The following is a 16,486-nucleotide window of genomic DNA, read 5'->3' as shown; positions in this document are numbered from 1 at the left end:
GGGTATTGCATAACTGGGTGGGGCATGCATTTCCAACTTGCATCGTTCCCGACTAATATCGTTCCCAAGTAGGGTGGTGCCCAAACGGGCACCGTGCACTTTCCTTTAACTTGTCATAAATTATAAAGTTTAATAGAATATTCTTACCCATTAAAGTTATATTGACTTCTGTGATGTTTATTGAGTCACTGACTCGTATAGGAAGACTAGTGTTGTCCAAGATGTCCTTCAGTTGATGTAACACTTCAACATCAACAGTGCTGATCTCAACTTCAACTATATATTCATACAGCTGTGGTAGTTCTGTGGTCAGCAGAATAGTACACAATAAGGCATTTGATTACAAAAATCACTGCAAGCTGTTTATTCTCCAAATACTGTGGTAGTCAACTTTGATCATATAAATTATCAACCTTTGTAATATATGCCATAATATCCTTGAGGATGTTTTGTGATACAGTAGTATGTAGCCTACTTTGGTTTTGCATACTTGAGTAAATTATGCAATCACATAAACGCCAACAACGTATTGTATTCATACCTATCTATGAATTTCTCAATCACTAGCTTTTATATTTTAGTTTCCTTTGTCAGAATATAAAGTTTAATAAAACATATTTTACCTGCAACAGTTATGTTGATGTCTGTGATGTTTATTGAGTCACTGACTCTTAGGGGAAGACTAGTGTTGTCCAAGATGTTTTTCAGCTGCTGTAGCACTTCAACATCAATAGTACTGATCTCAATTTCAACCACGTATTCATACAGCTGTTGATGTTCTGTAGGGGAATAATACAGTCATTAGATTACAAAATATTTTCCTGATTCAATATGTAATGCTTCACACATAATTTTTCAAGGACAGAATTCTTCAGACTGATATCTAAATCGATATTAATTTGAATGAGAAACTTAATTGTCCTTAGCATTTACTGTATATGTTACTATTCCATTTAATTTGTCATAAATTATTAAGTTTAATAAACTATTCTTACCTGTAACAGTTATGTTGATGTCTGTGATGTTTATTGAGTCACTGACCCTTATGGGAAGACTAGTGTTGTCCAAGAAGTTCTTCAGCTGCCTTAACACTTCAACATCAACAGTACTGATCTCAACTTCAACTATGTATTCATACAGTTGTGGAGGTTCTGTGGGAAAGTAGTGCAAGATAAATAATTGGATTACAAAATATTGTCCTGATTCGATATGCAATGCTTCACATAGAATATTTAGGAACAGAATGCTTCAGACTGATATTTTAACAAAGATCAAATTTAATAATAAAAGGGAGACAGACAGACAGACAGACAGACAGACAGACAGACAGACAGACAGACAGACAGACAGACGGGTACACCGGGTATTGCATAACTGGGTGGGGCATGCATTTCCAACTTGCATCGTTCCCGACTAGCATCGTTCCCAAGTAGGGTGGTGCCCAAACGGGCACCGTGCACTTTCCTTTAACTTGTCTTAAATTATAAAGTTTAATAGAATATTCTTACCCATTAAAGTTATATTGACTTCTGTGATGTTTATTGAGTCACTGACTCGTATAGGAAGACTAGTGTTGTCCAAGATGTCCTTCAGTTGATGTAACACTTCAACATCAACAGTGCTGATCTCAACTTCAACTATATATTCATACAGCTGTGGTAGTTCTGTGGTCAGCAGAATAGTACACAATAAGGCATTTGATTACAAAAATCACTGCAAGCTGTTTATTCTCCAAATACTGTGGTAGTCAACTTTGATCATATAAATGATCAACCTTTGTAATATATGCCATAATATCCTTGAGGATGTTTTGTGATACAGTAGTATGTAGCCTACTTTGGTTTTGCATACTTGAGTAAATTATGCAATCACATAAACGCCAACAACGTATTGTATTCATACCTATCTATGAATTTCTCAATCACTAGCTTTTATATTTTAGTTTCCTTTGTCAGAATATAAAGTTTAATAAAACATATTTTACCTGTAACAGTTATGTTGATGTCTGTGATGTTTATTGAGTCACTGACTCTTAGGGGAAGACTAGTGTTGTCCAAGATGTTTTTCAGCTGCTGTAGCACTTCAACATCAATAGTACTGATCTCAATTTCAACCACGTATTCATACAGCTGTTGATGTTCTGTAGGGGAATAATACAGTCATTAGATTACAAAATATTTTCCTGATTCAATATGTAATGCTTCACACATAATTTTTCAAGGACAGAATTCTTCAGACTGATATCTAAATCGATATTAATTTGAATGAGAAACTTAATTGTCCTTAGCATTTACTGTATATGTTACTATTCCATTTAATTTGTCATAAATTATTAAGTTTAATAAACTATTCTTACCTGTAACAGTTATGTTGATGTCTGTGATGTTTATTGAGTCACTGACCCTTATGGGAAGACTAGTGTTGTCCAAGAAGTTCTTCAGCTGCCTTAACACTTCAACATCAACAGTACTGATCTCAACTTCAACTATGTATTCATACTGTTGTGGAGGTTCTGTGGGAAAGTAGTGCAAGATAAATAATTGGATTACAAAATATTGTCCTGATTCGATATGCAATGCTTCACATAGAATATTTAGGAACAGAATGCTTCAGACTGATATTTTAACAAAGATCAAATTTAATAATAAAAGGGAGACAGACAGACAGACAGACAGACAGACAGACAGACGGGTACACCGGGTATTGCATAACTGGGTGGGGCATGCATTTCCAACTTGCATCGTTCCCGACTAGCATCGTTCCCAAGTAGGGTGGTGCCCAAACGGGCACCGTGCACTTTCCTTTAACTTGTCATAAATTATAAAGTTTAATAGAATATTCTTACCCATTAAAGTTATATTGACTTCTGTGATGTTTATTGAGTCACTGACTCGTATAGGAAGACTAGTGTTGTCCAAGATGTCCTTCAGTTGATGTAACACTTCAACATCAACAGTGCTGATCTCAACTTCAACTATATATTCATACAGCTGTGGTAGTTCTGTGGTCAGCAGAATAGTACACAATAAGGCATTTGATTACAAAAATCACTGCAAGCTGTTTATTCTCCAAATACTGTGGTAGTCAACTTTGATCATATAAATGATCAACCTTTGTAATATATGCCATAATATCCTTGAGGATGTTTTGTGATAGTATGTAGCCTACTTTGGTTTTGCATACTTGAGTAAATTATGCAATCACATAAACGCCAACAACGTATTGTATTCATACCTATCTATGAATTTCTCAATCACTAGCTTTTATATTTTAGTTTCCTTTGTCAGAATATAAAGTTTAATAAAACATATTTTACCTGTAACAGTTATGTTGATGTCTGTGATGTTTATTGAGTCACTGACTCTTAGGGGAAGACTAGTGTTGTCCAAGATTTTTTTCAGCTGCTGTAGCACTTCAACATCAATAGTACTGATCTCAATTTCAACCACGTATTCATACAGCTGTTGATGTTCTGTAGGGGAATAATACAGTCATTAGATTACAAAATATTTTCCTGATTCAATATGTAATGCTTCACACATAATTTTTCAAGGACAGAATTCTTCAGACTGATATCTAAATCGATATTAATTTGAATGAGAAACTTAATTGTCCTTAGCATTTACTGTATATGTTACTATTCCATTTAATTTGTCATAAATTATTAAGTTTAATAAACTATTCTTACCTGTAACAGTTATGTTGATGTCTGTGATGTTTATTGAGTCACTGACCCTTATGGGAAGACTAGTGTTGTCCAAGAAGTTCTTCAGCTGCCTTAACACTTCAACATCAACAGTACTGATCTCAACTTCAACTATGTATTCATACAGTTGTGGAGGTTCTGTGGGAAAGTAGTGCAAGATAAATAATTGGATTACAAAATATTGTCCTGATTCGATATGCAATGCTTCACATAGAATATTTAGGAACAGAATGCTTCAGACTGACATTTTAATAAAGATCAAATTTAATAATAAAAGGGAGACAGCCAGACAGACAGACAGACAGACGGGTACACCGGGTATTGCATAACTGGGTGGGGCATGCATTTCCAACTTGCATCGTTCCCGACTAGCATCGTTCCCAAGTAGGGTGGTGCCCAAACGGGCACCGTGCACTTTCCTTTAACTTGTCATAAATTATAAAGTTTAATAGAATATTCTTACCCATTAAAGTTATATTGACTTCTGTGATGTTTATTGAGTCACTGACTCGTATAGGAAGACTAGTGTTGTCCAAGATGTCCTTCAGTTGATGTAACACTTCAACATCAACAGTGCTGATCTCAACTTCAACTATATATTCATACAGCTGTGGTAGTTCTGTGGTCAGCAGAATAGTACACAATAAGGCATTTGATTACAAAAATCACTGCAAGCTGTTTATTCTCCAAATACTGTGGTAGTCAACTTTGATCATATACTGTAAATGATCAACCTTTGTAATATATGCCATAATATCCTTGAGGATGTTTTGTGATAGTATGTAGCCTACTTTGGTTTTGCATACTTGAGTAAATTATGCAATCACATAAACGCCAACAACGTATTGTATTCATACCTATCTATGAATTTCTCAATCACTAGCTTTTATATTTTAGTTTCCTTTGTCAGAATATAAAGTTTAATAAAACATATTTTACCTGTAACAGTTATGTTGATGTCTGTGATGTTTATTGAGTCACTGACTCTTAGGGGAAGACTAGTGTTGTCCAAGATTTTTTTCAGCTGCTGTAGCACTTCAACATCAATAGTACTGATCTCAATTTCAACCACGTATTCATACAGCTGTTGATGTTCTGTAGGGGAATAATACAGTCATTAGATTACAAAATATTTTCCTGATTCAATATGTAATGCTTCACACATAATTTTTCAAGGACAGAATTCTTCAGACTGATATCTAAATCGATATTAATTTGAATGAGAAACTTAATTGTCCTTAGCATTTACTGTATATGTTACTATTCCATTTAATTTGTCATAAATTATTAAGTTTAATAATATTTAGGAACAGAACGCTTCAGACTGACATTTTAATAAAGATCAAATTTAATAATAAAAGGGAGACAGACAGACAGACAGACAGACAGACAGACAGACAGACAGACAGACAGACAGACGGGTACACCGGGTATTGCATAACTGGGTGGGGCATGCATTTCCAACTTGCATCGTTCCCGACTAGCATCGTTCCCAAGTAGGGTGGTGCCCAAACGGGCACCGTGGACTTTCCTTTAACTTGTCATAAATTATAAAGTTTAATAGAATATTCTTACCCATTAAAGTTATATTGACTTCTGTGATGTTTATTAAGTCACTGACTCGTATAGGAAGACTAGTGTTGTCCAAGATGTCCTTCAGTTGATGTAACACTTCAACATCAACAGTGCTGATCTCAACTTCAACTATATATTCATACAGCTGCGGTAGTTCTGTGGTCAGCAGAATAGTACACAATAAGGCATTTGATTACAAAAATCACTGCAAGCTGTTTATTCTCCAAATACTGTGGTAGTCAACTTTGATAATATAAATGATCAACCTTTGTAATATATGCCATAATATCCTTGAGGATGTTTTGTGATACAGTAGTATGTAGCCTACTTTGGTTTTGCATACTTGAGTAAATTATGCAATCACATAAACGCCAACAACGTATTGTATTCATACCTATCTATGAATTTCTTAATCACTAGCTTTTATATTTTAGTTTCCTTTGTCAGAATATAAAGTTTAATAAAACATATTTTACCTGTAACAGTTATGTTGATGTCTGTGATGTTTATTGAGTCACTGACTCTTAGGGGAAGACTAGTGTTGTCCAAGATGTTTTTCAGCTGCTGTAGCACTTCAACATCAATAGTACTGATCTCAATTTCAACCATGTATTCATACAGCTGTTGATGTTCTATAGGGGAATAATACAGTCATTAGATTACACAATATTTTCCTGATTCAATATGTAATGCTTCACACATAATTCTTCAAGTACAGAATTCTTCAGACTGATATCTAAATCAATATTAATTTGAATGAGAAACTAAATTGTCCTTAGCATTTACTGTATATGTTACTATTCCATTTAATTTGTCATAAATTATTAAGTTTAATAAACTATTCTTACCTGTAACAATTATGTTGATGTCTGTGATGTTTATTGAGTCACTGACCCTTATGGGAAGACTAGTGTTGTCCAAGAAGTTCTTCAGCTGCCTTAACACTTCAACATCAACAGTACTGATCTCAACTTCAACTATGTATTCATACAGTTGTGGAGGTTCTGTGGGAAAGTAGTGCAAGATAAATAATTGGATTACAAAATATTGTCCTGATTCGATATGCAATGCTTCACATAGAATATTTAGGAACAGAATGCTTCAGACTGACATTTTAATAAAGATCAAATTTAATAAAAAAAGGGAGACAGCCAGACAGACAGACAGACAGACAGACAGACGGGTACACCGGGTATTGCATAACTGGGTGGGGCATGCATTTCCAACTTGCATCGTTCCCGACTAGCATCGTTCCCAAGTAGGGTGGTGCCCAAACGGGCACCGTGCACTTTCCTTTAACTTGTCATAAATTATAAAGTTTAATAGAATATTCTTACCCATTAAAGTTATATTGACTTCTGTGATGTTTATTGAGTCACTGACTCGTATAGGAAGACTAGTGTTGTCCAAGATGTCCTTCAGTTGATGTAACACTTCAACATCAACAGTGCTGATCTCAACTTCAACTATATATTCATACAGCTGTGGTAGTTCTGTGGTCAGCAGAATAGTACACAATAAGGCATTTGATTACAAAAATCACTGCAAGCTGTTTATTCTCCAAATACTGTGGTAGTCAACTTTGATCATATAAATGATCAACCTTTGTAATATATGCCATAATATCCTTGAGGATGTTTTGTGATACAGTAGTATGTAGCCTACTTTGGTTTTGCATACTTGAGTAAATTATGCAATCACATAAACGCCAACAACGTATTGTATTCATACCTATCTATGAATTTCTTAATCACTAGCTTTTATATTTTAGTTTCCTTTGTCAGAATATAAAGTTTAATAAAACATATTTTACCTGTAACAGTTATGTTGATGTCTGTGATGTTTATTGAGTCACTGACTCTTAGGGGAAGACTAGTGTTGTCCAAGATGTTTTTCAGCTGCTGTAGCACTTCAACATCAATAGTACTGATCTCAATTTCAACCACGTATTCATACAGCTGTTGATGTTCTGTAGGGGAATAATACAGTCATTAGATTACAAAATATTTTCCTGATTCAATATGTAATGCTTCACACAGAATTTTTCAAGAACAGAATTCTTCAGACTGATATCTAAATCAATATTAATTTGAATGAGAAACTAAATTGTCCTTAGCATTTACTGTATATGTTACTATTCCATTTAATTTGTCATAAATTATTAAGTTTAATAAACTATTCTTACCTGTAACAGTTATGTTGATGTCTGTGATGTTTATTGAGTCACTGACCCTTATGGGAAGACTAGTGTTGTCCAAGAAGTTCTTCAGCTGCCTTAACACTTCAACATCAACAGTACTGATCTCAACTTCAACTATGTATTCATACAGTTGTGGAGGTTCTGTGGGAAAGTAGTGCAAGATAAATAATTGGATTACAAAATATTGTCCTGATTCGATATGCAATGCTTCATAGAATATTTAGGAACAGAATGCTTCAGACTGACATTTTAATAAAGATCAAATTTAATAATAAAAGGGAGACAGACAGACAGACAGACAGACAGACAGACAGACGGGTACACCGGGTATTGCATAACTGGGTGGGGCATGCATTTCCAACTTGCATCGTTCCCAAGTAGGGTGGTGCCCAAACGGGCACCGTGCACTTTCCTTTAACTTGTCATAAATTATAAAGTTGAATAGAATATTCTTACCCATTAAAGTTATATTGACTTCTGTGATGTTTATTGAGTCACTGACTCGTATAGGAAGACTAGTGTTATCCAAGATGTCCTTCAGCTGCTGTAACACTTCAACATCAACAGTACTGATCTCAACTTCAACTATGTATTCATATAGTTGTGGAGGTTCTGTGGGGAAATAGTGCAATAATTGGATTACAAAATATTTCCTGATTGCATTATGAATTGCTACAGACAAGAAAATGTAAATCGATGTAAAAAGTAATGGTACATTAATATTGTTTACTTCAACTATGTATTCGTACAGCTGTGGATGTTTTGTGGTCGGCAAAATAGTACAAGATCAGTCATTTAATTACAGCCTCACTAGCCTCATATTTTGACTACGAGCACAGTGTAACATGCAAATAAGTGCTTTCTGAGGCCAACAATCCTTCAATATGGGTTTTAAAATCATCAGTTGATATAAAAAATGGTCAAGTTTCAAGTCCAGATTAAAGCTGCAAGCAGCGATGACCGGGCCCTCGCACCTCTGTTCACATTAGGGGCAAATATCGACCAATCAGAACTGGGATCAGAGCTAAGTAACTCTAATGAAGGACAAGTATTTTCAACCGACTCATGACTCTGTACGACAAACTGTTCAAAAAGGATAGAAATTATGAAATATTTACCAGAATAGGGGGCGTGGCTAAATAACTCCAATGAAGGAGAAGGACTCTCAACCGAATCAAGTCTGTACGACAAACCGTTTAAAATGTATGGGAAAAAATAGGAACTATCAAATATCGAGCAATTTTGTAGGGGGCGCTATTGAACCATTAGGCCACGCCCCTTTTTGAGACCATTAAAATACATAATTTTTTGCCACGTGTGATGTGTGTGCAAAGTTACAAAACTTTTTGAGTACGTTTAGGCCCTCAAAAACGAGATTTATTTGTGCGAAGAATAATCTTTGCAATTTCAATAGGGCTTCGCACTGGTGCAGTGCTCAGGCCGTAAATAGGAACAAACACCCCCCTCTCATCTACAGTACTTGGCACCATAGACATATAAAGGTAGACGCCTCCTTCGGCTCTGAGGCGTGCTTCCACTTCCTTCCGCTTCAGCAGTGCAAGCTGGAACGTGTGCGTCACAGAAAGGGGGGGGGGGGGGGCGTTCGGTAGGCCAATCAGAGGCAGGTGGGGCGGGTCTTTTCTTAAGAGGCAGCCGCGCAGCAACTAGTCAGTTAGACGCGCTGTGATTGGCCAGTAGTCAACGCACTGTGATTTGCCAGTAGTCAAGTAGCCCTGCGGAAGAGCCTTGTGTTGAGAAACCAGTCGCTCCAATGAACTGCAGAGGCCAATGAGGTATCTAGGTTTCTATATCTATGCTTGGCACCTCCCAATCAACAGAGGATGGCCAGCACTGCAGAGGAGAGACAGGTGAGGTGATCACCCCAATTAACTTACACCACATTCAATGAACAGAAATGTTTAAAACAAAACGAAAATGGAAGAGCAACATGCAACACCAATGTCCATGAACAAACACTTGGAAACAGTCACTCCCCAAGCCGGCTGGATGACAATGAAAAGGAAGCAGCTGTATAATGTGTCCATGCAGTGTGCAAAGTGCCTGATCAGTGTGTGTCAGTGTGTGTCTGTATAGGGCACAGGCTGCCCTGTGACATATAACATAACAGTAAACAAAAAGAATACAGCCCACCAAATATCTCAGAACCATGCATGATATTAATTGTTGTAAATATTGGACATATTTCACATTTCCCAGTGCCTACCAGTCACAGCCACTTGTCCCTGCACCCTGTTGGCACATTCACCGGCAATGGCAGTGACCCACACGCTGAGGTGTTCATTGCATGAAACACCAGTCACAACGCAGCTGTTGTTGTTACTGGTACAATTATATTCATCTCCATTGTTCCCATAAACCTCTACCAGGTAGGATTCGGCACCAGCCGCAACATCCCAGGTTGTGGTCAGATTGTCAGACTGGCAGTCTGATAATGACTTCACATTTGTTGGTCTACATGGAGCTAGAAGAGAGAGGGGGAGGAGGAACAAAAATGTTATACATATTAAGACATCTGAATATCCATCCTTCTGTGTCAGGATAATAAGCTAGAGAGTGTACTACCTCACAACAAGTGAACTTTGTATTTGATTACCAAACCTTTAAATTAGTACTCACAGGCATGTACTATTGTAGGGGGGCTGACTTCACTGTCACACTCTGTACTTTTGGCATACACAGTGTAATTGTAGGATAGACCACAGTGAGTGTCGAGGAAGAAACATAACGTTCCGGTGGTCCGGCATTCAACAGTCTCCCCACTGCTGCTCACAGATTTGGCCACATAGTCGATGGTGTTGTTGGTGGCCTCCCAGCTGAAGACGACCACATTACTGGCACAGACCACAAATGCCGTGTGATTAGCAGGTGCACAGGGAACTATGAACAACAGGGAAGAGAAAAATGTGTTACACAGTATGTTTGTATGGTGTTCAATCATACACTCTCGTCAAGATTAAATCTATTTATTGCAATGATATATTGTGTTTGGTAGTGTAGCTCAGCTACTGTGATCCAAAACAATCTGCGCAAGCAAGAAAAACTCTGAGATCACAAACCCCCCGAAGCAGAGCCTACATAATACCATTTTATTAAACGGACGTGATAATAGATATATGAACCCTTCAAAGGGCAGAACCTGAAGATACACACAGAATTAAAAGAACATGATACAATATGGACCTGCATTGAATGATATGCTGACTTAGTGAAACCCAAATGCTACTACAGGAGGAGGCTGGGGAGCTAGAGGGAGTTTGTTCACTGATGAGCAGGAATTGTGGTAGCAGCACCGGAGGAACCTGAGCCAGCTGCCATAGGACTGACTTGACGAGGGTGAATTTTGACGGGAGCTTACAGTAACGACGTGTGAGACAGACACCTGCAGTGAAATGACACGCCGCGTTCATGCCTGTGCATTTGTGTGAGGTATAGAGATGTACAGACATTTGAGCATGAGACAGGTGGTGGGAACACAACACTAGTAAGAACAAAGCAACGATGAAAGTAAGTGGAAGTGACTCTGCCATGTTAACCGGTCCATGTGATTGTGCACCCCCTGCCCACACACGCTCACACAGCCAAACAAACAAGCGAGCGCACACGTGAGCATGCATACACACCAGTGTTGAAGAGGGTGTTGTTGTTGGAGACACTCTCGCAGTCGTCAGAGATGGCTGTGACGTGGACCTGGTACTTCTCACCACACTTCAGACTGCTGATGGTACAACTAGTAGAGGCGGAGGTGCAGTTGATTTCTGCGCCCGTGCCGTCGACGGCCATGGCCTTGTAGGAGTTGGCCCCAAACACCGGTCCCCAGGTCACCGTCACTATGCTTATCGTACAGTTGTAGGTCACTGAGATCGAACTTACTTTGTTTATGGCTGTGAGAGATAGAAAAACATGAACAGAGCATAATAATAAAGGATAATGTCTTTTTTGGTAGGAAGATGAAGAGAGGAGGGAGATGGCATGTCTCATAGTACACGTAATTTAGCTTAAATTAACAACTCCTGATAGGCCTACACAGTGCTTAAGCCGTGGACGGGGTCCATGGCACTGCAGCAATGTGGTTGACATTGACAAATTGACTGGTTGATTCACCAGTACATCCTGGTAAGGTAGTTGATTTATAAAACATGTTGCATTGACAGAAAATCTCAAAGTGCAACAAGTTTGAATGCAGTTTGGAGAAACCATGCTGATAAGCAGATGATCAATAAATACTCACTACTGGTTGTGTAAGAGATGTTAGCAGGCTTGCCAGCCACCAGGAAGTTGTTGAATGATGACACTCCAACTACGTAATTGGAGCAAGGCTGCAGATCTGTGATGTCCATAGTCGTAGCTGAAGTTCTACTGATGACTGGGGCGATGCTGGAGTCATCGTTGTCACTGATGGTCACTTGATACAACAGGACATTACTCACAGCAGCCCATGTGACCCTGGCTGTGCTTTTTGACGTTGATGTAAGTTGTAAATCTGTTGGTGGCTGTACCACTGTGAGGAGAGAATATGGGCTGTTAAATCAGTACATTTACAAGTCCCCGCTGTGTGCAAATGTCAATGAAGGGTAATTCGTAGTTTTCTTTTACATAGTGTGCTAATTAGTACCAATTTTCATACTGTACATGTAGGTGAACCCGTATTGTGGGGCTTCATCGTTGAAATTGTGTAGGGGGCACTATTGAGCCATAAGGCCACGGCCCTTTTTGAGACCATCAAAATGTGTAATTTTTCGCCATGTGTGATGTGTGTGCAAAGTTGCGCAACTTTTGAGTATGTTTAGGCCCTCAAAAACGCGATTCATTTATGCAAAAAAATAATATTTGCAATTTCAATGGGGCTTCGCACTGGTGCAGTCCTCGGGCCCTAATAATAATCTTTGCAATTTCAATAGGGCTTGGCACTGGTGTAGTGCTCTGACCCTAATTACATATTTCAAGATGGTAGTCAACTGTACAATCACAACAATCATAGCACATTCCAGTAAAATCCTCTTACAGTACCTGTGTTAGTTATATTGACTTCTGTGATGTTTATTGAGTCACTGACACTTATAGGAAGACTAGTGTTTTCCACGATGTCCTTCAGTTGCCGTAACACTTCAACATCAACAGTGCTGATCTCAACTTCAACTATGTATTCATAGAGTTGTGGTAGTTCTGTGGTCAGCAGAATATATTGTTAATAAGAAACCTAAGTGTGCTTAGATTAGATTTCATATTATGTTAATTTTCCAAAGATTTTAAAGTTGAATAAACTATTCTTACCCGTTAATGTTATATTCACTTCTGTGATGTTTATAGAGTCACTGATTCTTATAGGAAGACTAGTGTTGTCCAATATGTTTTTCAGCTGCTCTAACACTTCAACATCAACAGCACTAATCTCAATTTCAACTATGTATTCATACAGCTGTGGACGTTCTGTAGCGGAATAGTACAAGATAACGAAGTCATTATATTACAAAATATTTTCCTGACTCAATATGCAGTGCTTCACACAGAATTCTCAGGAACATAATTCTTCGAACGGAAATCTAAATCAATATAAATGTTTATAAGAAACTTAGTAATCCTTATATTAGCATTTACTATATATGTTACTTCATCATTTAATTTGTCATCAATTATTACATTTAATAAACTATTCTTACCTGTTAAGATTATATTGACTTCTGTGATGTTTATTGAGTCACTGACTCGTATAGGAAGGCTAGTGTTGTCCAAGATTTCCTTCAGCTGCTGTAACACTTCAACATCAACAGTGCTGATCTCAACTTCAACTATGTATTCGTACAGCTGTGGAGGTTCTGTGAGGGAAAAGTACAAGATGAAAGATTGGATTACAAAAAACATTTTCCTGATTCGATATGCAATGCTTCACATAGAATATTTAGCAACAGAATATTTCAGACTAAAATTTTAATCAAGATACAATTTAATAATAACAAAAGGGACACAGGAAGACAGACAGACAGACAGACGGGTACTACGGGTACTCTGACACAGGTACAACGGGTATTGCATAACTGGGTGGGGCATGCATTTCCAACTTGCATCGTTCCTTACTAGCATCGTTCCCAAGTAGGGTGGTGCCTAATGGGCACCGGTTTAGTTTCCTTTAACTTGTCATAAATTGTAAAGTTTAATATAATATTCTTACCTATTAGAGTTATATTGACTTCTGTGATGTTTATTGAGTCACTGACTCTTATAGGAAAACTGGTGTTGTTCACAATGTCCTTCAGTTGCTCTAACACTTCAACATCAACAGTCCTGATCTCAACTTCAGCTATGTATTCATACAGCTGTGGACGTTCTGTGGTCAGCAGAATATAATGTAAATACGAAACTTAAGTGTCCTTACATTAGCTTTGATATTATGTTAATTTGCCATGGATTTTAAAGTTGAATAAAGATTCTTACCCGTTAATGTTATATTCACTTCTGTGATGTTTATAGAGTCACTGACTCTTAGGGGAAGACTAGTGTTGTCCAAGATGTTTTTCAGCTGCTGTAGCACTTCAACATCAACGGCACTAATCTCAATTTCAACTATGTATTCATACAGCTGTGGACGTTCTGTAGCGGAATAGTACAAGATAAATCATTAGATTACGAAATATTTTCCTGACTCAATATGCAGTGCGGCCCCTGCACACAGAATTTTCAGGAACATAATTCTTCAGACGAAAATCTAAATCAATATACATTTTTATCAGAAACGTAATAATCCTTATTAGCATTTACTCTATATGTTACCATTCCATTTCATTATTAAGTTTAATAAACTTTTCTTACCTGTTAAGGTTATATTGACTTCAGTGATGTTTACTGAGTCACTGACTCTTATGGGAAGACTAGCGTTGTCCAAGAAGTCCTTCAATTGATGTAACACCTCAACATCAATAGTGCTGATCTCAACTTCAACTATGTATTCATACAGCTGTGGAGGTTCTGTGGTAAATAGTACGAGATTTAAAAAGAAAATCCTGATGTAATATGCAACGCTTCAAGCAGAATTGGAACACAATGCTTCAGACTGAAATCTAAATCAAGATTAATAAGAAACTTAACTATCCTTAAATTAATCTCATTGTACTTTCCTATAACTTGTTATAAATGATTAAGTTGAATAAACTAATCTTACCTGTTAAGGTTATATTGACTTCAGTGATGTTTATTGAGTCACTGACTCGTATAGGAAGACTAGTGTTGTCCAATAAGTCCTTCAGTTGCTGTAACACTTCAACATCAACAGTGCTGATCTCAACTTCAACTACGTATGCATACAGCTGTGGAGGTTCTGTGGGAAATAGTACAAGATGAAAAAATATATAAATCCTTATTTAATATGCAATGCTTCAAGCAGAATTATTAGGAACACAATTTCTTCAGAGTTCAGACAGAAATCTAAATCAAGGTTGATAAGAAAATTAACTATCCTTAAATTCATTTCATTGTACTTTCCTTTAACTTGTCATAAATTGTAAAGTTTAATACAATATTCTTACCTGTTAAGGTTATATTGACTTCAGTGATGTTTATTGAGTCACTGACTCGTATAGGAAGACTAGTGTTGTCCAAGATGTCCTTCAGTTGATGTAACACTTCAACATCAACAGAGCTGATCTCAACTTCAACTATGTATTCATACAGCTGTGGTAGTTCTGTGGTCCACAGAATAGAACACAATAAGTCATTGTATTACAAAAATCACTGTAACCTGTTAATTCTCCAAATACTGTGGTAGTCAACTTTGTCGATATAAATTATCAACTTTTATAATATATGCCATAATCTCCTTGAGGATGTTTTTAAATGTGATTGTGTGTACTTTGGTTTTGCTTATGACAGTCAACCAGCAATCACAGAAACTCCGACAACATACTGATATTCTTACCTATTACCTAGTTTCTCAATGCCTAGCTTTTATATTTTAGTTTCATATAAAGTCTAATAAAACATATTTTACCTGTGACAGTTATGTTGATGTCTGTGATGTTTATTGTGTCACTGACTCTTAGGGGAAGACTAGTGTTGTCCAAGATGTTCTTCAGTTGCTGTAACACTTCAACATCAACGGTGCTGATCTCAACTTCAACTCTGTATTCATACAGCTGTGGATGATCTGTGGGGGAATAGTACAAGATAAAACATTGGATTAAAACAATATTTTCCTGATTCGATATGCCTTGCTTCACATTGAATATTTAGGGTACTTTAGACTGATTTTAATCAAGATATCATTTAATAACAATAGGGACACAGACAGACAGACAGACCACCGACCGACAGGTACAACGGGGATACTCTGACATGGGTACAATGGGTATTGCATTACTTGTTTGGGCATCCATTTCCAATCGTTCCCAAGTAGGCTGGTGCCTAACGGGCACCGGTCTAGTTTCCTTTAACGTGGCATACATTATAACGTTTAATAAACTATTCTTACCTGTTAAGGTTATATTGACTTCTGTGATGTTTATTGAGTCACTGACTCTTATAGGAAGACTAGTGTTGTCCAAGATGTTTTTCAGCTGCTGTAACCTTTCAACATCAATAGTACTGATCTCAATTTCTACTATGTATTCATACAGCTGTGGACGTTCTGTAGGGGAATAGTAAAAAATAAGTCATTAGATTACAAAATATTTACCTGATTCAATATGCAATGCTTCAAACAGAATTTTTAAGAAAATAATTCTTCACACTGAAATCTAAATCATTGTTAATTTGAATAAGAAACAGAATTGTCCTTATATTAGCATTTACTGTATACAGTATGTTCTATACCATTTAATTTGTCATAAATTATTAAGTTTAATAAACCATTCTTACCTGTTAAGGTTACATTGACTTCTGTGATGTTTATTGAGTCACTGACTCTTATGGGAAGACTAGTGTTGTAGAAGAAGTCCTTCAGTTGCTGTAACACTTTAACATCAACAGCACTAATCTCAACTTCAACTATGTATGCA

The 16,486-nt window shown here is 37.0% G+C and overlaps 1 protein-coding gene across 1 annotated transcript in view; it reads right to left on the bottom strand.

The window, feature by feature from the left end:
• LOC308103827 (uncharacterized protein) overlaps positions 1-15,865 on the bottom strand; it is a gene marked incomplete at its 5' end in the record, with an annotated part of 236,042 nt that extends 220,177 nt beyond the window's left edge. Inside the window, 15 exons of the mRNA XM_080454004.1 lie at positions 996-1,151; positions 2,357-2,512; positions 3,689-3,844; positions 6,130-6,285; positions 7,467-7,622; positions 9,706-9,963; positions 10,119-10,379; positions 11,123-11,383; positions 11,731-11,904; positions 12,510-12,665; positions 13,160-13,315; positions 13,932-14,087; positions 14,307-14,462; positions 15,481-15,636; positions 15,850-15,865. Of these exons, the coding sequence (XP_080310130.1) occupies positions 996-1,151; positions 2,357-2,512; positions 3,689-3,844; positions 6,130-6,285; positions 7,467-7,622; positions 9,706-9,963; positions 10,119-10,379; positions 11,123-11,383; positions 11,731-11,904; positions 12,510-12,665; positions 13,160-13,315; positions 13,932-14,087; positions 14,307-14,462; positions 15,481-15,636; positions 15,850-15,865 (2,530 nt within the window). The remainder of the gene's footprint in view (positions 1-995; positions 1,152-2,356; positions 2,513-3,688; positions 3,845-6,129; positions 6,286-7,466; positions 7,623-9,705; positions 9,964-10,118; positions 10,380-11,122; positions 11,384-11,730; positions 11,905-12,509; positions 12,666-13,159; positions 13,316-13,931; positions 14,088-14,306; positions 14,463-15,480; positions 15,637-15,849) is intronic.
• Positions 15,866-16,486: the final 621 nt, after the last annotated feature.

The sequence above is a fragment of the Gymnoscopelus braueri genome, assembly GCF_963280865.1.
Source record: "Gymnoscopelus braueri genome assembly, chromosome: 16".
Lineage (NCBI taxonomy): Eukaryota > Metazoa > Chordata > Actinopteri > Myctophiformes > Myctophidae > Gymnoscopelus > Gymnoscopelus braueri.
This window is presented reverse-complemented; position numbering and strand designations above follow the sequence as displayed.